The sequence below is a fragment of the Parambassis ranga genome, chromosome 17 (assembly GCF_900634625.1).
Source record: "Parambassis ranga chromosome 17, fParRan2.1, whole genome shotgun sequence".
Taxonomy (NCBI): Eukaryota; Metazoa; Chordata; class Actinopteri; family Ambassidae; genus Parambassis; species Parambassis ranga.
In genome coordinates this window covers 21,242,866-21,264,824 of record NC_041037.1, presented here as the reverse complement: position 1 = coordinate 21,264,824, position 21,959 = coordinate 21,242,866, and the positions used below count along the sequence as shown (strand labels likewise).

General features: G+C 49.6%; 2 protein-coding genes across 4 annotated transcripts in view; one reads left to right on the top strand and one right to left on the bottom strand.

Annotated features, from left to right (window-relative positions):
• Positions 1-2,087: 2,087 nt before the first annotated feature.
• oc90 (otoconin 90) lies at positions 2,088-7,850 on the top strand (the record flags this gene model as incomplete). The annotated part of the gene is made up of 15 exons (XM_028427588.1): positions 2,088-2,160; positions 2,424-2,534; positions 3,366-3,449; positions 3,651-3,740; positions 4,640-4,822; positions 4,892-5,008; positions 5,079-5,252; positions 5,652-5,714; positions 5,811-5,912; positions 6,157-6,375; positions 6,477-6,575; positions 6,644-6,812; positions 6,890-6,996; positions 7,086-7,389; positions 7,586-7,850. Coding segments are annotated over exons 2-15 (2,085 nt in total), but the record flags the coding sequence as incomplete, so codon positions are not given.
• Positions 7,851-8,059: 209 nt separating this feature from the next.
• efr3a (EFR3 homolog A (S. cerevisiae)) overlaps positions 8,060-21,959 on the bottom strand; it is a 57,103-nt gene continuing 43,203 nt past the window's right edge. The window contains exons 11-25 of one of the 3 annotated variants that reach the window (XR_003671970.1): positions 20,458-20,625; positions 20,245-20,359; positions 19,606-19,657; positions 18,571-18,743; positions 18,412-18,487; positions 17,076-17,237; positions 15,838-15,969; positions 15,683-15,750; positions 15,262-15,389; positions 13,172-13,257; positions 13,037-13,085; positions 12,804-12,907; positions 12,605-12,654; positions 10,467-12,363; positions 8,060-10,426 (exon numbers count right to left, since the gene is read on the bottom strand). Coding sequence is in view for 1 of the 3 variants with exons in the window: in XM_028426774.1 (XP_028282575.1) it covers positions 12,258-12,363; positions 12,605-12,654; positions 12,804-12,907; positions 13,037-13,085; positions 13,172-13,257; positions 15,262-15,389; positions 15,683-15,750; positions 15,838-15,969; positions 17,076-17,237; positions 18,412-18,487; positions 18,571-18,743; positions 19,606-19,657; positions 20,245-20,359; positions 20,458-20,625 (1,469 nt within the window). In the remaining 2 variants the exon portion in view is untranslated. Of the gene's footprint in view, positions 12,364-12,604; positions 12,655-12,803; positions 12,908-13,036; positions 13,086-13,171; positions 13,258-15,261; positions 15,390-15,682; positions 15,751-15,837; positions 15,970-17,075; positions 17,238-18,411; positions 18,488-18,570; positions 18,744-19,605; positions 19,658-20,244; positions 20,360-20,457; positions 20,626-21,959 lie in introns of all 3 variants that reach the window. The other 2 variants (XR_003671971.1, XM_028426774.1) reach the window with 2 other exon arrangements.

The following is a 21,959-nucleotide window of genomic DNA, read 5'->3' as shown; positions in this document are numbered from 1 at the left end:
TCACATCATGATAAGCATACATAAGAGGTTATTAACCAAAATCCAAAGAAACCTCTTTCAGTACAACGCCTTGTCTCGGCCTTCTCCTGAAACTTTCTCTGCTGGTGATAGAAACCAGTTATTGTGGGAGTTTATTCCAGTAAACAGTTGCTCTTTTTAAAGAGTCTGATTTGGGTTTGGGTTCGGTGAAGCACCTCTCAAAGCATGTGGTGCTGTAGTTGTGACCTTCACTGGCACCAGCTGAGAATAGAGACAGGAAGGGTCAGCGGATGTATAAATGTTTTTTAAAAACAGAATCAGGCTACAAGCTGAGAGCCAGCTCTCAACCATGACAAGTCAGTATGCATGTTTCAACCCTGTACCTGAGTGAGCACTGCAGAGCGAGTCTTGCAGCTCTGTTCTGAGTGAACTGAATTTTATTTAATTGTAATTTAGAAGCATTGGACCAGACTGCTGGGCAGCAGTCAAGATGTGACAACACGAGGGATTTTATTACTTGCTTAGTTCAAAAATAAGCATAATCAATGTCTGGGCCTTGCTTTGTGCTTGGATTTGGACAGGCTTCCAGCTCCCTCTAAGTTATGTTTGTACCTCTTTAGTCTGTCCCCCTCTGTAATGCGTTGGACTCTGGGCGGTCAGACCACCTCGCCTTGTTCTCTGGCTCGTCATGGTGCTGCAGAGTGAATCTGATCAGCCACCCGGAGCTTCTAGCAGCAGCTGGCCTCATTAGCTCTGATTCTGTGCTCGGTGTTTGACAGCAGCCTGACGGTCTCATTAGTGTGACTCTGTGTTTCAGAGCCGCCGGGCGCCGCTGTGGACGGAGGCTTTGGAGGAGCAGGTGAGTCTGAGTGACGTCAGCACACTTCAGCCGAAGCTCTGAGCGTGAGGCGGTGCGTCACGTTCAGAGCGGGTCGGCCGAGTCATATCACAGGAAACAATTGATTGGGTGAAATGCAGAAGGCTGAGTCACACTCCAGCCAATTAAAACCGTGACCTCCTGACGTCTGATCCTGCAGCTTCCCGCCCACGCACAGCCCGGAAAGAAAAACTTACCGAGCTCCTTTGATCCCTTCGCTTCCAAATATAGACGCGGTGCCCAGCTGAGCTGCTCTCAGCCGGGGAGGCTGAGGTGGAGGTTATTAAAGTGGAGGAGCAACTTCAGAGGGAAAGTTAGTAAAGCCTGCAGGAGGCCCGTCAGATGGTTTCTGCTCACAGCCCCCGCCTCAGCTGTGAATTCACTTTGTACAACATTTCATCAAAAACCTTTTCTGGACGGATCCCAGTTCAGCTTTAAATCAGGCTGCAGGTTTCAGCAGTCTGTCTGTTAGAACAGCTTAGGGGGTGCACTTGGTTTGAAATGAATTTTAAGGAGAATATGTTGGACCTGGTTTTAATCTGTAATATTTCAACAAGGTTCATTTGGTCTTCACCTTCTATAACCTACAAGTATTCTTTTCGATCAGACCAGTGTTGTGTGTTTTTACTCTGACATGTTTCGACTGCTTCCTGCAGTCTTCTTCAGGTCATGTGATGTCACCGGTGACGTGTCTGCCAGCTGATCTATGCAGGTTGTGGCACCATTCTCCTACTACTCCAGGTAGTAGGAGAACAGCGCCATCTGTAGTCCAGCTTCTTCAGCACTGTGTCCCAGGTGTGGGACAGTGCTGTTCCGCCTGCTTTCTGATTTCGATTGCCTCCTTAATCCAACGTTTGAATTTGTTGTCCTCATTGCCGATTATGCAATATTACAGATGGCGCTGTTCCCCTACTACCTGGAGTAGTAGGGGAACAGCGCCACAACCTGCATAAATCAGCTGGCAGACACGTCACATGACTTCTGAAGAAGACTGCAGGAAGCAGTCGAAACATGTCAGAGTAAAAACACACAACACTGGTCTGTTTAAAAAGAACACTTGTAGGTTGGTTTTAATCTGGTTTCGACCTGGTCCAATAGGGATTAAAGAGTTAAAAAGGCTCATCTGACATGGAGCAGCATTCAGCAGCTAAATATGCAGATCATTCTCTCTCAGTTTGCTCCTCCGTTCAGCCTCTGTGGCTGGTAACATCTGTCTGATTCATCCTTCTTCTCTGCAGACGTCCTCTCAGCTGTAAACGCCTCTGTGAGCTACGACTTCTCCAACTCGTCCCTCCTGTCAGCAGGTAAGAGTCTGTTTCATGGCCCAGTTCACTTCAGAGAAACAGAGCTGAGAGAGGTTCAAGTGAACCTGGAGTGTCAGAAAATCCAGTTTCATTCTTTAAAATAACAAACACAGATACTGATCATCTGACTGGAAGTTCAACTAAAAAGTGAAAAAACAGTGGAATAAAAGTCACAGGTTGCCATGGTGACGTCACCTTCACACAGCAGACAGGTAAATGATGGCTGCCACCTGCCCTCAGCTCTTATTGTGTCTGACCAGCAGAGATGGACCCGCTAATGACCGGTGGCGCCGATAACCAGAGTGACACCGCCTGGACCGATGGTGAGCTCCTCACCACGCCGCCGGGCACGCCCTTCCTGCTGACGCCGGCTGGTAAGCCCTCTAACTGGCCCACGGGTCAGAGGTTTAACACGGGGACGAGCAGAGGGTAAAATCTGACACCTCCCACATGTAGGCACATTTTAGCCTCTCATTAAACTCATTATAGAAACACATGTTCTTGAATTAAATCCTAAAATGATGTCGTTTAGTCCAAAGACAATCTCTCTGCTGTTTTTGCTGTGTACAGACTAGGGATGTCCCGATCCTATCACGTGATCGGAAATCGGGCCCGATTACGTGATTTCAGACTCGATCGGAATCGGACATTACCTCCTGATCAGGACTCGAATATATTTATTAGCACTCTCAAAGTTAACGCCTTCTGTGCAGGGTGGCTCTGTGTCCTGTAGTGTAGGGGTATGACAGTTGCTTTTGGTGCGGGAGGTCCTGGTTCGAGACCTCGATGAGCCGCTGCATGTGTGAAATCTCCTAGCGTGCGCGCTGGACACACACACAAACACACACATACACACACACACAGACACACACACACACACACACACACACAAACACACACAGGTTTTGCTGCAAGACTGAGTTGCTAGGATCGGATCGGGACTCGGTATCGGCAGATACTCAAAATCAAATGACTCGGACTCGAGGGCAAAAAAACCTGATTGGGACATCCCTAGTACAGACCTCAGACAAAATCACTAAAAACAAGACTGTCACAGGGTTCTTTCTTTGAGCATTTTCATGTCAGACTTGTTTTTTGTGCTTATGTACGCAGCAAATCTCGTATATTATGTTTGTCATATTGTGCATATCAGCAGCTCGTGTTGTTGAGCAGCATCAGGAACTTTACTGTTGTTTTTTTGTCAGAGGAGTTGGAGGATGGTGCAGGTGGTGCAGGGGAGGCAGAGGAGGAGGAAGAAGAGATGACACACCTGAGCTTCTTCTCTAAAGGTAGCAGCACTCTGTGTCACTCCTCCATCTGTGCTCTCTGCTACTTTTCTGGCAAACTTGTATTTTTCCAAGCTGTTAAAAATTAACATTTGGCTGAACGCTGACGGTCCAAACACCAGAAATACTTTCCCCGCTGTCGGACTCCCGCTGCTCGATGACTCACTTGGCTCAGACGTTTCCTGTCATTCTCTGCTTTTACAGATCTGAATGAGACGCTGGCGGAGGAGGAGCTGGAGCAGGAAGAGACAAATAAAGATCAGATGACCCACAATCCTCCTGCATTCAGCCCAGGTGAGATGGTAACACTCAGCATCTCAGTCACGACTGACAACAGACGTACTCTCAGCTGGAGATGGAGTTCTTTTTATTTCAGTGTTTGTATGAGTTCTATAACCGAGCAGTGATTCATCCGACGTCCAATTCATAAAAGCTTCTCCAAACGCTGCCTCCCAGGAAGTGTAGGAAGAAACACGAGAAGCAGGAGGAGGGAAAAATAAGATGCTCAAGTTTATTTAAACAGTTTAAGTCATGGAAATAATACAGAATATTTCTGCAGATATTTAAATGATCATGATCCAGCCCCATCATGGCCCTGTTGAGAAATCTTGCATTTTTAAAAAATCACTATAAATAATCCATAAAGGATACACCTGATATTTCACTGGATTATTGTCAAAGAAGGTCTCCTCTATCCACACAGTGAGTTTCATGAAAAAATACTGCAGGAGTTTGTAGAAATGGAAGGTTAAATTGGCACTAAAATCTGAATTTTGAAAAATTTTGCATTTTTAAAAAACTCACTATAAATAATCCATAAATGCTGCAGCAGATATTTCACTGGATTATTTTTAAAGGTCTCCTTCATCACCACAGTGAGTTTCATGAAAAAATACTGCAGAGTTATGGAGAAATGGAAGGTTGAATTGGCACTAAAATCTGAATTTTTGAAAAATTTTGCATTTTAAAGAAATCACTATACATAATCCATAAATGCTGCATCAGATATTTCACTGGATTATTTTTAAAGTGGAGTTAGAACTGATGAAGCTGCTTGGATGAGCAGCGAAACGTCTTCAGGAAAACTACAAGTCCAGACGCTTTGCTTCAATCTTTTCTACGTATCACACTTTGTGGCAGAAGAAATATTCTATCTTAGTCTAAAAACATTTTTCTGAATTCTTTGTTTTCAGACTCCCTCTTCATCAGTCATGCAGAATCACTGTGGAACTCTTCTCTGAGCTCTGCTGATGAAGACATGAAACAAACGAATCAAACCCAAACACTGACATCACTCCATGACATCACACCATCAATTCAGACTACAACTCCCAGAGAGCCGACACCGCCCACCCTGGAGGAGTCGTCTGAGGAAGGTGACAAAAGGTGAAGCATAACAAATGATGATAAAAGGATCACATGATAAACCTGTGTTTCATTCGCAGCTTTAGTCATCGCCACTACTTCATCCATGATGTCTGCAAGACCTCAAGTCAGTCCAGTGTCTTCTGAGGAAGAGGAAGGTGAAGATGAAGAGGAGCAGGAAGCGTCTGATGAACACAGTGAGTCAACACAGCGACTCCAAAAAGATTCAGCACACGGAGCTAAAAACATACCGTTCTTCTTCTACAGTCACAACCATCAAAAGCACCACAACACCGTCAGCAACCATCAAAAGCACCACAACACCGTCAGCAACCATCAAAAGCACCACAACACCGTCAGCAGCGACACCACCCAGGGTCCCCACAGAGGAGTCTGGGGAGGTGGAACAGAGCCCGACACCGGCCGCAGCTTCTCTGACAGGTCAGTCCGAGTTTACCACAGATAAAGATGGATGACATGACATCAGCATCGCCCCCTGGTGGCTGTTACTAACACAGAGGAGGCAATAATACATATGTGTGTGTGTGTGTGTGTGCGCCGACACAGGAACGGCTGACTGATTGGTTAACACACACACACACAGAGCTGCCAGATGATTCGATACTCACCCCGCTGAACAACATGTAGCAGCTAAAGTGGTCATTTCCCTGTCGATGGCGTCTGTAATTACGCCCCGAGGCTTTGACGGGCGTCTCAGTCAGCACAGACATTAATGTGTATTTCCTTAACTCCAGGACGGAGGGCTCCTTCTTCTCATTTCTGGGTTTAATCGTGTGAAATGTTTTGACACGTCACCGCTGACTGCCTGTTGTTCTGCAGGTGGAGGCGGTGCCAGCGCCACGTTCACACCCCCGGCCTCAGAGGAGACGAGGCCGCCTGAAGGTCAGAGGCTGCTTCAACAAACAGGAAGTCAAATGTATCTGTTCACTGTGCGTCAGCTGATCCACACACACACACACACTCCTCTCCATTTCCCAGAATTCTCTACAACCACCACAGGAAGCAGTGCCGCAGCTCCGGCCAGCTCAGCAGAGGAGGACGTGGCGCCGCTGCCGCCGCCGCCTGCTGCTCTGAGTCCAGGTGACCAAACAGCATCTAATGACCATTCATTCCCTGTCCCCACCAAGACTCTAAAACAGAGTCGATCCCCATAGACCTCCATGTTAAAACAGAATTTAACATGTTCTGGTTCAAAAACGTATTTCCCTGTGTCAGACTGTGGACATGTGACCACGATCAGAGCCGGACACTTTCACAGCCTGAGTGGTGACACTAAGATGTAAACAATAAGTAAGCAGGTCTCCTCTGACTTCACCTGCTCCAGGTCGACAGCCTCCAGCGTCTGCACCATCACCGAGACCCATCACCACGACGACAGCAGGAAGACGAGCCACACCCACCAGGCCGCGGCCTGAGAGCAGCACCTCCACCGCAGCAGCACAGACCACCACCACCGAGTCCGAGGAGGAGGAGGAGGAGAGGACAGACAAACCTCCGTGTGAGGACGGGGAGCGGGTGGACAGCTCGCAGGAGACGGACGCAGGTGACCAGCAGCATGAAGCAGCAGCTCGTCCGGCCCGCGTGTCTGTCCGGCCCGCGTGTCTGCCCTGTTGTCATGCTGTCGTGCATGTTGTGTGTTTGCAGACTGGGGCGTGGCTCAGAAGAGGACGGTGCCGTTCTTCGCCTGGTCCCTGCTGGAGTCCGTCGGGCTGACCGACCTCCAGCTGCAGCCCGACAGCAAAGGTTGGAGCTGCTGCTGCTTCCTGCTGTGGTGCAGCTTCCTGACACTGACCTGTGCTTCCTCCAACCAGAGTGCAGCCGCTCCTTCAGCCTGTACAGCAGCGACGGGTCCAGGCGGGAGATGCCGGCGCTGGGCGAGATGCTGCACTGCCTCACGGGCCGCTGCCCGCACGAGTACGAGATGTACGGCTGCTACTGCGGGCAGGAGGGCGGCGGGCAGCCTCAGGACCAGCTGGACAGGTCAGCGGCACACAGCCTGCTAGCACAGTGTCAGGGTGAGGAAGACGCCAACAGGTCTCGCTGCTCCTCTTCCTCAGGTGCTGCTTCTTCCATCACTGCTGCCTGAAGCAGATCAGCTCCATGGGCTGCAGGGCCGAGAGGAAGCTCAACGCTCAGGTCTCCTGTGAGAGCGGGAAGCCGCGGTGTGAGTACAGAAACACGACCTCACACACACAGTGACGCACTCACCGGTCATGTGACAGAGGACGCCGCTGTCTCTGATCTCCTCCTCAGGTCAGGGCGTCTCCGTGTGCGACAAGCTTCAGTGTGTGTGCGACAAAACCACGGCTGAGTGCATGGCGGCGGCGCACTTTAACCACAGCCTGCCCTCCCAGCAGTGCCGCGGCCAGGGGCCGCCGTGTCGCCGGGCCAGCAGGCCCCCGAAACCTCTGCGGGCCTCGCCTCAGTCCAGCGAGGAGAGCGCGGCGTCGCAGGGAGAAACGTCAGACCTGGACGAAGGAAACACCAGCAGCGAGCAGGAGGCGGCCACACAAACAGAGGCACCGCCACCGCCGCTGCCGCACCGACGACCAGACAGGTCAGACCTGATCCTCAAACAACTACAAAACATAATGTAACATTTTCATACAGCGAAACCTCAAATTCTGTAAAATATCTTTAAAAGAAATTTACAGTTTGTGAATGGCTGACATCATCACGTCACCATGGCAACAGTGAGTGCTGCAGTTTAACACATGAACATAAATCACATCATCAAATCTTCTGTTCTGCAGTGATGAAAGTTCTGACCTGAAGGATGAAGAGCAGGTAAATCCTCCAGCTGGATCCCCAGGCAGCGCGACTCCTCCTCCGGCGTCCAGTGACGAGAGCAGAGAGCCGTCCACGCTCAGCGGGATCCAAACCCACAACCACAGGCCGAGCCACGGGCCGAGACCAGCAGGGAGACCAGGAGCAAGAGAGGGAGAGGAGCAGGAGGAAGAAAAGGTAGAAAAAGAAGAAGAGGAGGAGGAAGAACATAAGGAGGAAGAGGAGGTAGAAGAAGAGGAGGAGGTAGAAGAAGAGGAGGAGGAGGAGGTAGAAGAAGAGGAGGAGGAGGAGGTAGAAGAAGAGGAGGAGGAGGTCTAGAGCCGAGCGTCCTTGTGTCTGAGCTGCGTTTAAAATCAGAGCTCAGTGTGATTTTCTCTCAGAATAAATTTATTGATCAAAGCATCAGACTGAATTCTTTGAGAACATGATGACATCACAGCTCGAGGGTTTGATAGAAACACTTTATTTATTCTGATCAACATTAATCTCACATGTTCCTATTAAACTGTAAAGCACCGAGGCTCCGCCCCCGCTGCTGCTGCTGCTGCTCTTCGGGTGGATGAAGCTCATTTATTTTTATGGTCAGTCCTGTTACGGGCGAAGCAGCAGCAGCCGAGCCGAGCCTCGGCGCCATCTAGTGGTTGAAGTGTTGGTATGTTTGTCACTGTGGAGGCTGAACACAGACGTGACATCTGGAAACTGGCACAAAGATTCAAACTGCTGCATCACAAACATTCAAAACAACTAAAGCTGGTGGCCTGGAGGACGTCCTCCGGACAGCTGGGGGTGTGTGTGTGTGTGTGTGTGTGTGTGTGTGAGTGTGTGTCCAGCATTCTGAGTAAGGCAGGTCAGCAGTGTGTGTGTGTGTCAGCCCCTCCATGTTTCCCTTATCTCCATGGACGCAGCTGTCAGGAGGACTCTGCGACACATCAGAATAAAAACTTAGCTGTGGTACAGTGATCAAAGTGCTGATACGTATTTTAATCTGCTGCTATGATTCGAACAACATCGATTAAATATAAAGTTATTATTCAGACGACTCTAAACACGTCGGCTCAGGACAGAGTCCGCTCCAGACTCACAAAAAGCGCCATGACATCACGTCCTCCATGTTCACCTCCACAGAACAAACCCGACGATCTGACGCTCACTGGCCTCGATAACGTTGACCAGATTTGCTAGCAGCTGTTGTTGTTAGCAGCGTTAGCATAAAAGTTCAGACACCTGTTCCCAGGTTCAAGCTTGACCTGCACTATTTTATTTGACCGCAGGGGGGCGCCAAAGATACAAAACTTCCATTTACAATCATTTGGGACTGAAGCTCATATACGGCTAAAAACATTAGCTAAACTGGCTAGCAGAGGCTGTCAATCATCATGTCCTCCGTCAAATCTGACTTTCTGATGTTCCCAGATTAAATTAGCCGTTACTGCTAGCAGTGTTAGCATGAATATTTTGTCATGTGACGTCACACTTCCTGACTCTGGAGCGGAGTCTGTCTGCGAGGATTATCGGATGTAAAAATAAATCTAAGATTAGCAGATTGCACTGATTTAATACATTATCCAAAAATATCTGACTGTAGATTTAACACTTCATCTGCCCACACGTTTGAAGCGATACCACAGAGCATTCCTCCTGCACACGTACACTAAAAGAAGAATCCAGCATCCGTCCTCATTACTGTGAATAAATCTGATCAATCTCTACCAGGCAACGATACACGGTGCATCAAAATACAAAAATATAAGATATACTGTAATGACACATTCATCAGAGGACGCTGTGGTTACAGCCGCATCTAAACACACAAGTCGTCGCCGCCTGATTCCGGCTCGATCAAACTCGTTTAGATGTTTTTTTTTTTTTCCAATTTCAGCATAAGTTCCCAGCATCCCCCTCTCCTCCTCTGCTGCTAAGACATCATGCAGTCACCTGCTATAACGCACGTTCATAAGAGCTATGAGTCACAAAGAGCCAGAGTTTGAGGCTAAGACAGGAGAGCATGCATCCATCAAACACACTGAGCAGCGCCCCCTGCTGGCCTGGATTTAAATCCACCTCCTGATAAGTTCATTATCAGAGACGAACAGGCCGAGCTGCATCACAACACACATTCTATTTTACACTAAGGATCCGTCAGCGACCTTTAACATGGTGGGAGTATGAGGCCCATGCACGCTCAGCATCCTGTCGCTCAATCCTGTCGCTCAGCAGCTGCATGTTCTACATGACGTCACGCTTTGGTACATCTCTAACCGCTGAGCTGCCTAAACATCCAAACAAATGATCTTACCATGTAAGCTGAGTCATTTATTGATGGACAGGAAGTGCAGTTTTTGGCTGCATTAGCTTCATTGACTGGGCGGACATGTTGAATCTTTAGCTAACCTACACGGCGCCGCTTCCTCTTTTAACCCTGTGAAGAGTCACGTCACATGATCAGCAGCTCCAGCAAAGTGGATGCAGCCCTAGCTAGGCTACATCATCCTGTGTCTGACAGACTCTGTGGGCGCATCAGGCTAACACGGTTAGCTTCACTGCTGCTGAGCATGTGACACGATGAAGAGCTCCAGGCCTGGTTTTGGCAGGATAAAGGTCATCAGAGCTGGAGGAAACGTTTGATAGCACTGATGCTAGCTCTGCTAACCGCACTGATCACATGACCGCTGCACTGATCACATGACCTCTGCACTGATCACATGACCTCTGCACCGATCACATGACCTCTGCACCGATCACATGACCTCTGCACCGATCACATGACCTCTGCACCGATCACATGACCTCTGCACCGATCACATGACCTCTGCACCGATCACATGACCTCTGCACCGATCACATGACCGCAGCCTCCTAAAGACAGACAGAAGCTGCTTCTAACAGACACACAACATCTGAGCCCTTTCCAGAAACACAACCAGCACCCGACAACTTTACACAAACCCTCTGAGACATCCACACAGAAAACCTCCTCCCACATGCAGCGCTCCATCTCATCGCTCCATCTCATCACTCCATCCTTCTATTTCTGGACGACACGCCGCGGCGCCTCGCCGCTAACCCGTGGCTCTGACCCTGGGCTGTGAGGTGGCAGCAGGTGTCTTCCTCCAGCTGGAGGGATTTTCTTCCTCCCACACTGAGCTCGGATCAGAGAGAAATGTTTGATAACCATCTGCTATTACAGATCACAGCTGCAGCTACGCCACATATGAAGCGCCTCGCTCCAAAAAACAGCTCCTGCAGCCGTGTGACAAAACAAAACATGGCCGCACGGCGGCGGCTGAAAAAGCACCGATGATTAACCCGCGCTTCATATCAGAGCGGACCATTAATATTAATGCCTCCTCCTTGGAATGAATCTCTGCATATGGCTCCAGGCGGGCGGCTGGCTCCTCCAACCGCTCTTTAAAAGCAGCCTTAGATCAGGAAACTGGAGGAGAATGACTTCTGTCTGTGGCAAAGGAACAACAACAAAAAACAACGCTGCCAACAAAGCTGTGAGGAGGAAGAGCGCCACCTGCAGCCAGACAGCCTCATGACAGACACACACCGTTAGCATGAAGCATCAACACCCAACGACCACCATGACTACAAGCCCCGCCCCAGCACAACCACAGGAGGGCGCCACACACACACACAGGAAAGTACAGTTTGCATAACAAATAATTAAAGTTAGCATCGCTGAAGCATGTGACTGTACTCCTAACATGTATCCAAGCAAAACAAAAACAACCCATCCAAAGTCTGCAGGTATACTGCCCCCACTGTTCACGAGGGGAACTGCATCTTACATACAAAGTGCTCACAACTAACAGCAAACAAGAACCTTACAGTGTGGACAGAGGGATCCAGGAGTGAGGAAATATGTGCTTACCATTTGACTAATATATATATTTATAATATTTTTATATCTGTCGAATGCTTTGTGCTCAGCGCCCTCTGCTGGTAAAGATTCAAATTTTTAAACTTTGTAATAACATTTTTTAGTTTGAAGGAAGATCTGATGACGTTTGTTCGGCGTGGCGCCTATAGCCCGGACACACCCCCAACCCTCCAACATCCAGGCTCCACCGGAACTGATCAATGAGCCCATTTCCACTTTCAAACTCTGCGCCTACGTTGGCTAATAAAAAACTGACTAAATGTAATTTTTTGTCTTCACGTCCGAGCGTAAAAATCACATTTTCAGGAGCTCTTGAACGCATCATGGCCACAATGCTTTTTTGTGTCTCCCTCGTGGACCTGAGCTGAGCTCAGATGTTTCTACTAAGCTGTGACTGAGGAGGCGCGATGATACCTGTGGAGCTAAAGTCAGCTTCACGTCTGAGGCCTGCAGCTGCTTTTAACCCTTTCTCACGGCGTCTGTACAAAGCGTGGAGCCTCAGACTGAGCGGCAGCTGTGTGGAAGCGGTGTGTTTGTTGTTCTGTTCGTCGTGACTCGCAGGTTTAGTGAGAGGGGAGACAAAGAGCAGCGGCTCGGGTCATAGGGATGAACACAGACTGGTTTAACGATGACATCACACTTAAAGTCTGATCATTAGCATTTTTAGCTTGCTGTGAGCGGACGGTGGAGGGCAGGTGTGTGTGGTTCTTTCTTGGCTTTTTTAATGCAGAGTGTTGTTGGTGTGTGTGTGTTCAGTAGACACACAGGTCTGGAAACTTCATCTCGTAGACGGGGACGGACTGGTGCTGGGGGTGTCCCGCTGAGATGGAAACCACTCCGGACGGGCTGGGAGGGGGCCTGCAGGGCCACAGAGGGGCCAGATGTTAGAGTCACTTTAACAGATAGATAGGCCGATACTTTATTAATCCCACAGGGGACTTTATGTTACAGATTATAATCCAACCAGCCCATGTGTACAGTTATTATTACTGAGCCTTTAGCATCCATGCTAATCATACATAGCATATCGTGCTAAACAGGAAATCCTCCGAAACTTTCAAAATAAAACTGAAAAGGATGTTTATGAACAAACTCTTACCGAATAGTGAGTTCAAAGATCTGTGCCAGGCGGTCGTGCAGCATGTTTGCCTGGAAAACACACAGTCTGCAGTGAGAGGAGTCTGTGTGTGTGTGTGTGTGTGTGTGTGTGTGTGTGTGTGTGTGTGTGTGTGTGTGTGTGTGTGCGCGTATGTGTATCTGAGGTGATGGAGGTGATGAAGGTGTAGTCCTTTTTTCACCTTGGACTCGCAGTGAGCAGCGATCTCCTCAAACGGAGCTTTCTGGAACTTCTCCATCACCTGACGCCTTTTCTCCCGCTCCTGCTCCTCCAAGCCGGTGGTGTCTGTAAGCACACAGACCACCTGTCAGTCTTTAAGGGGTTAACAGGAAGTCACAGGTTCCTGCTTCCTGTCACGTGATGCCCAGCCTGAAGGATGAGGGCGCTCCTCTTCACAACACACTGTGTTCTTACCGATGGCCTTCTTCAGGGTCTCAAACGTGATCTCCTCAGCCAGCTGGGACTGCAGACAGACAGAGACAGAGGACATGACGTCCACCTGCTGCTCTCACAGACACACCTCAAACCTCATGTGGACGGTCAGCTGACCTTGTCTGGAAGACTGCTGGACATGATGTCCACCTGCAGGGAGATGGTGTCCACGAAGCTCTTCCTCCTGGTCAGCCGGTCTTCATCTGCAGGAGACAGAGAGTCACAGCAGAGTCTGGATCAGCTGTGCTGCCAGAGGCCCTCAGGACGGCCGAGGGTCCGGCCTCCAGGACACAGCCTGCTCCACACATCACACACATTTCATGTTTCCACCACAAAAACTAAAGAAATAAATGGAACATATTCACAATAAAGTCACACAATTATTTAAAAAATCTAATTGTCCATTTAATTAAAGTTTTAAAATAAGAAAAAAATGATATAAAACAATATTCTCTGACAGTCAGCCAAGAAAACAACGTATAAAATAAACAGATCTATTTAACAGAACCTTGGATAAACACTGAGGTCTACGGAGCCCCTCTGCTGACATGGTCAAAAAAAGAAAGATTTCGTGGCCAAAAATTAGTGTTGTTATTATTATTATATTATATATAGTAGTATTACAATTCATCAATCAATCAATCATGAATTCATGGACAGGGGTGCACGGGAGCGGTGAGCGTCCCCTCCCTGCGCATCGTCTCTAGGGTCGAAGGTGGAGCCATTGGAGGGGCCATCAGGTGGTGTCTCCTGGCCACAGCTGATTTATTTTTTAAGCATGCCAGCAGAGGGCTCTGTAGACTTCAGACAGTTACAACAAACACATTCTTTTGCTGCAAAGCTGCTGCACGATTTTGATTTTCAAGTCAAATATTTACAAACTAAACAAATACAAAACACATCAAAAGCCTAAATGCGGCCATGCTCTGATGATGGAGCCTTTGTTTTCCATCATGCTTCCTGATGGGAGCGTGTGACATCATCAGAGGAACCGATCCATCTGATGCTGACCAAAAAAACACGTCTGTGTTTGTCCACATGGCGGCGTCAGGAGCAGCAGCTCCACGCCGAGGTCATGTGATCAGACACGGTGAGAGTGACTGAAGGCTCCAATGAGGAAGCTGATCGGAGCGGCGCAGCGTAAACACTGACAGACTGTCTGTTACAGCAAAGAAAACAGGAAGCCGGCAGCTACAGCTGAGGACGCAGCGCTGCTCCTCATGACAAACAGCTTCAGAGCCGCGGCGCTCTGCGTGTACTCACCGAGACACGTCCACATGTGAAGCAGGTGAAACAGTTAGAAGCAGTGATCAAATCAGTGTGACGTCTACAGCTACACACAGCACGGGTCCTCTGACCAACTACCAGGACGCAACACTACACGCTACCCATCGCTGCGGGGGGGGAGGGGTTAACTCAGTGTGTACGTGTGGAGGAAGCTACAGCTCAACCGGGTCAAAGAGTTCTGCAAAAGTTTCAAACATCTCAGGTCTCTGAGCCGCCTCCTCTGACATAAAGCACAAGTACGGCCTCAGCCTCCAGCATCAGACAGTCTGAGTGTTGGTCATGTGACTGCTGCGCACATGTCATGGCTTCCTGCTTGTTGCTGAGGAGGGCAGAACTTTTGGTTTTTTACTGAATCTTGGGAAATATCGGGATTCGAAGCCTAAACACTGTCGACATGATGCGTTCAAGGACCTCTGAAAAGTCCAGGGTAAAGCATACAAAGGTTTACATCGGTTTGTCTTCTATGAGAGACAGAATGAAACTTTTGGTCTACAGCAGCTACGTCTACAGGACTCCACCTGTTACCTCTGGACGTCTGCTTGCACCTGTGCAGGATCTTTCCTACTGTGTACAGCACTGAGAGGGGGAGAACAGAGGGCGAGCCGGTTAGCGCTTTAATCACATCTTTCTGTTTTTAACCCATGAACTGCTGCAGATGTTCCATCAGACAGCGGCTTTTTAAAGTGAGTTTTCTGCTGAGTCTGCAGAGGGCACGCGGACATGAAAACAAAGCACTAACATGACAGAAATCCTTTAATCTGACTCTGCTGCCGTCAGACATACACAGAGTCGCATGTTTCCATCTCTGATACGTCTCTGGCTGCACATGAGGACCGGTTTTAAAAGGCTGAAGAAGAAAACGTTCAGTCTCCACCTGCAGTCCTCTGACATGTTTCACTAAGATGTGACGGCGGTCCTACCTGTGACCTGGGGGACGTAGGGGATGGACAGTCTCTCTGCGTTGTATCCCGGTCCCGCCAGACACTCGGCCATGTCGGCTGTCTGGAAGTACAGCTGTCTGTCCTCTTTGTCCAAAGCTTCAGGCAGTCTGCAAGAAGAAACCAGAGACAGCGTGAGGCTTCGTTAGCCAGCTGGCTAATGCTAATCAAAAGTCCTCCTGAACTCACAGGAGCAGGCGTGTCTTCACCAACAATAAGTAATTCAGCAACCAGGTCAGCTCTTGGTGTCAACATGACTAACTTTGAACATGTATATTTTCAATAAACAGCTGCTGGATGGTGGAGTTGATGTGCTGCTAGCTCGTGCAGGATGCTAACTGCAGTTGACCCTAATGGCCACAGGTGTCGCTATAAGCAGCGTCTGTGATCAGTGTGTACGTACGGACACTTGTCCCTGAAGATGTGCTCTGGCAGGAGGTACGGAGCGTCCATGTTCCTCAGCTCGATGACCTGCAGAGAGAACGAGGGGTTAACCTCAATAAACGGGAGCCGAGAGAGGTGCCCGGCGGGAGCAGCGGCGGCGCCGCGGGGACGCACCTTGCTGACGTGCTGGCAGAAAGGCGGGTTGGCGATCATCTGACTCAGGAAGTTGAGGTAAGCGGCCACCAGCGCCATGATGCCGCAGCGGATGATCATGGGCATGTTCTCCTCGTTGGTCAGAGACATGTCCTGCACAGACCAAAGAGTGTAAGGGGACGACCTGAGGGTGGTCGTCATGGTAACAACCGATCATTTACACGTTTGTTGTGTTTAATGGTTCGACTTCTGATGCTGAGTGTGACTGTGGGATTAATGAGGATTATCTGATCTAATCTGTGGAATGAAATCATAAAAAACAAACACACAAAAAAATGTCTTCAAAGGGTTAAAGATGTCCTGATTTAGAAAGTGCTACTACGAATGTGTGTGTGTGTGTTTCTCTTGTCTACAGCACAGTGACATTTGGAAATGATAAGATCTCAGCACGACACTCCAACAAGCAGCTGGTGTGTGTGTGTGTCTGTGTGTGTGTGTGTCTGTGTAAGTGAGCAGCCTTTCTTCACGCTTCATGCAGGAGGTTTTTATTGGACGCGTGCGCCGCCTCCAGTCTGATGGCATCGCGGCCTCGCCTCCTGACGGCGGCGCTGAAATGTGACACCTGACAGCAGAAGCACTCGTCTTCTCGTGGAGGACTCTCCAGAGTGAAGAGCGCCGAGCGTGAGGAGCTCCGTGTTGTTTAAACATCAAAACGAACCCTCAGAAGCAGAAACGGGGACGCAGCAGAGCTCTGAGGTTCTGACTTCTGGTTCTACCTCAGCTGCTCTTCTTTCTCTGTTAGGCCTCTTCTGCTTCTTCTTCTTCGTCTTCCTCTCCTCCTCTCGCTGCACTGTGTTCTTCAGCCTATTCCAGCTCCTCTTAGCGGGCGATCCTTGTGTGGACCAGGCCTCACTTTGCTTTAATCTTACCCAGAATCCTTTAAATATTGTGACGTTACAAACATCAAAGCAGTGGGAAAGCTAAACTGATGAACTGATATGAAGCATATATCTATTATTGCACTGATTTGACTGTATTGATCAGACCTGTGTGTTGTTACAGACTCTACAATAATAAGATGTTATGTAATATCACTGATGTTTGATTCATCCAGAATGTTGTATTTTAATGTATTCAGTCCTAATCCGTCTTAATCCCTGATTTAAATGTGAGTAAACATCAAGTCGGTCATGTGACCTGCCTGAGAGCTGCAGATGATGCAGATCTTTTACGATGATTCTTTGTGAACTGAGTCTCACCTGCAGAGCGATGGCGAGCCGGATCAGGTCGATGACCACCTCCTCGTTGGCCAGCTCGATGGTCAGCACGGCCAGCGTGGTGAAGAGCAGCTCGAAGTTCTTGTGGACGTTGTCCTCCTCTTTGCAGCCCAGGTAGATGTGGCGGTAGAGCTGCTGGCCGTGCTGCAGGAGACGGCAGGAGGTCAGAAAACACCTAAGAGGCTGAACTCTGATCCTGTCACATCCATCCTGTCCTGTATGATTAAAACTTAACGTATGGATCCATAATCTGGCAGACTGACCTGCACCTACAAACAGAAGCATGTATAATATCCGCCATAGAAAAAGGAACTACAGACTGTTCAGTCTGATTTGTGATGATTGAGACATGACCCGCTGCAGAGCTGACACTTCCTGTTTACACAGCTCCAGTTAATGTGCAGCAGATTGTGGCTTCAGCGTGTGAGAGCAGCTGACGGGATGTTTAACACAAACGCTCGTCACATTTTAACAAGCTGCAAACACCAAGACTGTCAGAGGAGCCCGCGTGAGCGCCACGCCGGCAGGCGGCACAGCGATGAGAGCTGGAGCCCGGCCAGGAAGTGACACAGCCAGGGGAGGTTCTGAGGTCGCCGCCGCGACGAGCAGCTCCCGGCCTGCAGCTCGCCACACGTGACCCAGAAAGAGGAGCGATGGGAGCCACCGAGGGATTCATTACTGAAAATATCAGTCTGCTGCAGACAAACAGATACAGCTCATTAACTGTGATCAGCCTAAAATAAGCCTGGGGGTCAAAGGTCGCCGCCGGAGCCGCGCTCCTGCATTTATACACGCTTGACATGGAGGTTAATGGAAAGTGAATACCAACGATTCCATTCAGCTCTAATGAATCACAATCAAGACGCAGCCTGGAACTGCTGGTGCTCTGAGTGCTGAGGCTGGACGCCCGCAGCCCTGCTTCCAGGCGTCTGATCCCTGGGTGAAGGTCGCCGCTCAGGTGTGATTCACAGATTCACAACTTCAACTGTGGGCCTTCATTTGGAAATGTCACGTGCTGATGGTGCGCGGGCGCTTCCTGTCAGGGACAAGGAGCTCCCAGACGGCCGAAAAAATTAAAATCAGAGAGCGTCTTGTAAGTGACACGTTCAATAAGATTGAACTGTAAGTCTTTGTGATGCATTTAGGGACCGTCAGACAGTTAACAGTCAGATGATTCTAGCTACTGTAGAGGGTTGTGAATGTGTTAAAACTGATTGTATTTAAAAGTCATTCTGTACTTAAACAAGTTGTCTTAGCACAGAAGAGTAGCGATGAGAACAGCGCCCCCTGCAGGATGTTAGTATATCTGATTTTCTACCTTCTTCATGAACGCCACGTCTTGTTTGGAAATCTTCTCCCGTTTGATCTTCAGCGCCGCGACGTTCGGAATGATTCTGAGACCGAGAACAAAGACAGAAAAAAATCACAAATCAGACACCACCCGCTCCTCAGCGCTCCATCAACAGACCAAACGTACCTGATGCCGCGTAGCTTGGCCCGGTTGTCATGGCGATCCAGGATGTTGTGCAGGATCTCCAGCACCAGCTGCCTCAGCTCGCTGTCCTCCATCAGAGAGATGGAGAAGAGCGGGTCGAGGAAGGGAGGCGGCAACGCGGCTGCCATGGACTTGGACTTAAAGCCGGAGGTCACCTGAGGGGGGGGGATTGAAAGGTGAGAGCAGACTTATCACAGCATAATGCGATTAATCCACGGGGAGTGGCAGCTTAAAGGTCACGTTCACAAGCAGCTGAAAGTGTCTAAATGTTGACCTTTTCTGCGGTGAGCGATGATCTGTGATGAGCGCGAACAGCACACCTTCACCACCTGACATGACGGAGGCAGAGGCCACGTCTGATCCCTGTGCAAACATCTGCACACCGACACCCACAACACTCCCCTTCCCCTCACTGCCCCGCGCCGCCATCACCTCCCACGGGTCGACCCCATCTGCAGCGGCACCGTTATAAATATGTTGACCTTTCACCCTCCTCCAGCTGCACAGGGAGGCAGGTGGTGGCAAACCGAGGGAGGCGAGGAAAGGAGCACGCTGTGTGTGTCTGTGTGTGTGTCTGTGTGTGTCTGTGTGTGTGTGTGTGTGTCTGTCTGTGTGTCTGTGTGTGTGTGTGTGTGTGTGTGTGTGTGTGTGTCTGTGTGTGTCTGTGTCTGTCTGTGTGTGTGTGTGTGTGTGTCTGTGTGTGTGTGTCTGTGTGTGTGTGTGTGTGTCTGTCTGTGTGTGTGTGTGTGTCTGTGTGTGTGTGTGTCTGTCTGTCTGTGTGTGTCTCTTTGTGTGTGTGTCTGTGTGTGTGTCTGTGTGTGTCTCTTTGTGTGTGTGTGTGTGTCTGTCTGTGTGTCTGTGTGTGTCTCTTTGTGTGTGTGTGTGTCTGCTGGCTGTGCCACCTGTGTCTTATGGAGACTCAGTGTTAAACAGATGAACATCGTTTTACTCTGTTGTCGTTCAGCTGGTGACACGTGAACGTTCAGGAGTGTGAGGAGCACAGAGAGGAGGACTCACCATGATGAGGGAGCTGAGCAGCATGGTCTGGATCCGCTTGGTGCCCTGATGTCTGCAAAACAAACAAGACATCAAGACATTTTACTCTAAATGATGAGAACAGCCGTGGCCCGTCTCTTGCCGTGGCTCTGATCCTCTTCTGTAGGGACGTACGCTAAGTTAATGTAACATCATCGATTGTTGTCAGGGCGACGGGACAGTGCTGCTGGTCAGTCTGATATCAGACCTGTAAACTGTTTCAACCACTTCCAACGAGCCGCAGTCAAACTTTTCTTCTCCAGCAATTACCCAAAAAGGAGAGCCTGTAGGTCTGTGAGGAAGAGGAGGAGGAGGAGGAGGAGGATGTTCATTTGATTTGGGATTATCTGCTGGTGCACCCCTGAGGCCTGAGGGATTAGCTTTTCTTTTTCTTTGTCTCAGTGAGCGCGGAGACGAGTCCACTGCGGGGCGTCCCGGAGGTGAAGTGAGGACAGATTAAGACACAATTCACTTTGGATGAAGAGGAGAGACGAGGTGTGTGTCGGAGACGTCTCTTCACTCATCTGACTTCTAAGCTTGTGGATTCAGGCCCGGAGGCTCTGTGCTCCGTGCTGTCGACTTGTCAGCTGGCGGTTTGTGTTTTATGAGTGTGTGACTCACCCGATCTTGACGGTGTCCAGGGTGTGGCAGGGCGTCCCGTACACCGGCACTTTGCCCATGATGAACATCATGACTTCAGCCCGCTGGTAGTCTGGCAGGTTTCCACCAAAGAAGCCTGGAGGGAAAGAAACAGAGAGCACAATGAGCCGGGCGGCCTGACAGCCCTGAGCGCCCACAGCCCTCTGTGTGTGTGTCCGTCAGAGGACGCCGCACCGATGGTCTGGATGATGGCGTTCTGGACGATCCGCTCTTCGCTCTCTTTGCCGCGGCTGGACGAGACGCTGGTGCTGGAGTTTCTCCTGGAGGACTCGCCCAGCTCGAAGTCCACGCTCATCCGCAGGTGTTTGAGCAGAGTGTTGAAGACCTCCAGGACCGTGGGACCTGCCGCCACACACACACACTTAAATTCACAGAACCAGGCCACACTGTGTTTGCTCTACATGCTAATAGCTAATAACTATTTACATTTACAGCATCTACAAACCGGTTTTACACTAATATGAGCTGCAGATGACAGAGTGTTGGTCATGTGACTCCATCATGGCGTCCTGCTGGGTGCTGAGGAGCACAGGACTTTTAGTTTGTACAGATTCTTAGTGCTCAGACATGTAGAACACAGTGGTCTCTCCTGACAGGCAGGAACATTAACTGATCACTTTGTCTAAACTGTGTCTGTAGGTGAGGTGCTTTCAGTGCTTTCAGTGCTTTCAGGCCTGCAGACAGCGCTCAGGGACGACTGCTCTTCGGCTCAGTCCTAATTCAGCCTGTCACAGCAAGCAACACCTCAGATTATCACAGTCGGAGCTGACTGCTTCACCCGGCCCGCCTGTGGCAGCGCGAGGCCTGCGCTCAGTTCAGACTGTGTTTCCAGCAGGAAGGAGCCCGCTGAGAACATGAGGGGTTAACAGAGGGACAATCCTGGAGATGATTCTGAACAAACCTCAGGGTGTGTTTCTCATGTCAAGCAGCTGTTACCGTTTCCAGCCTTTATGCTAAGCTAGGCTAACAACGTCCTGTGTGATTTACAGAACTTTTGGACTGCTCCAAATCTACGGACATCACATCACTGAGCTACAGGTTACAACACTACACAGCTACACAAGCACGGCCACGACTGAGAGCGCCACACTGGAGACACAACCACAGAGAGACCAGAGAGACGCACAGCGGCAGACTCAGCTTCTCAGATCAGCATCGCTCATCACTAAAGTTCAGTTTGTTCTGTTTTATTTTTTACAGTGCGCTGGTCACTCTGTGTGTGTCGTCCCGTGTAACTCTAACCCCCCACCAACCCCTCCATACCGTACCGAGCCACAGATTTGGCGGCGTGATGGTTTCGCCCTCAAAGATGGACGCCTCGCTCCGTTTGGACACCTGGATCATTCCTGTCCGTGTGTGTAGGTGTGTGTGTGTAGGTGTAGGTGTGTGTGTGTGTGTAGGTGTAGGTGTGTGTGTGTAGGTGTGTGTGTGTAGAGGTGTGTGTGTGTGTAGGTGTGTAGGTGTAGGTGTGTGTGTGTGTGCAGGTGTGCGTGTGTGTAAGTGTGTGTAGGTGTTTTCCAGGTGGAGGCGGTGAAACACAGGTCGGTGAAATGATTAAAGCATCAATTCTCACCTCTGCATGAGATTGTGTTTTTTTAAATGAGTGCAAATGAAAGCAGAGCGGCTGCAGGGTTTCTTTGTCTATTTCCAGAGGTGAGAAAATCCAGATTGTTTTT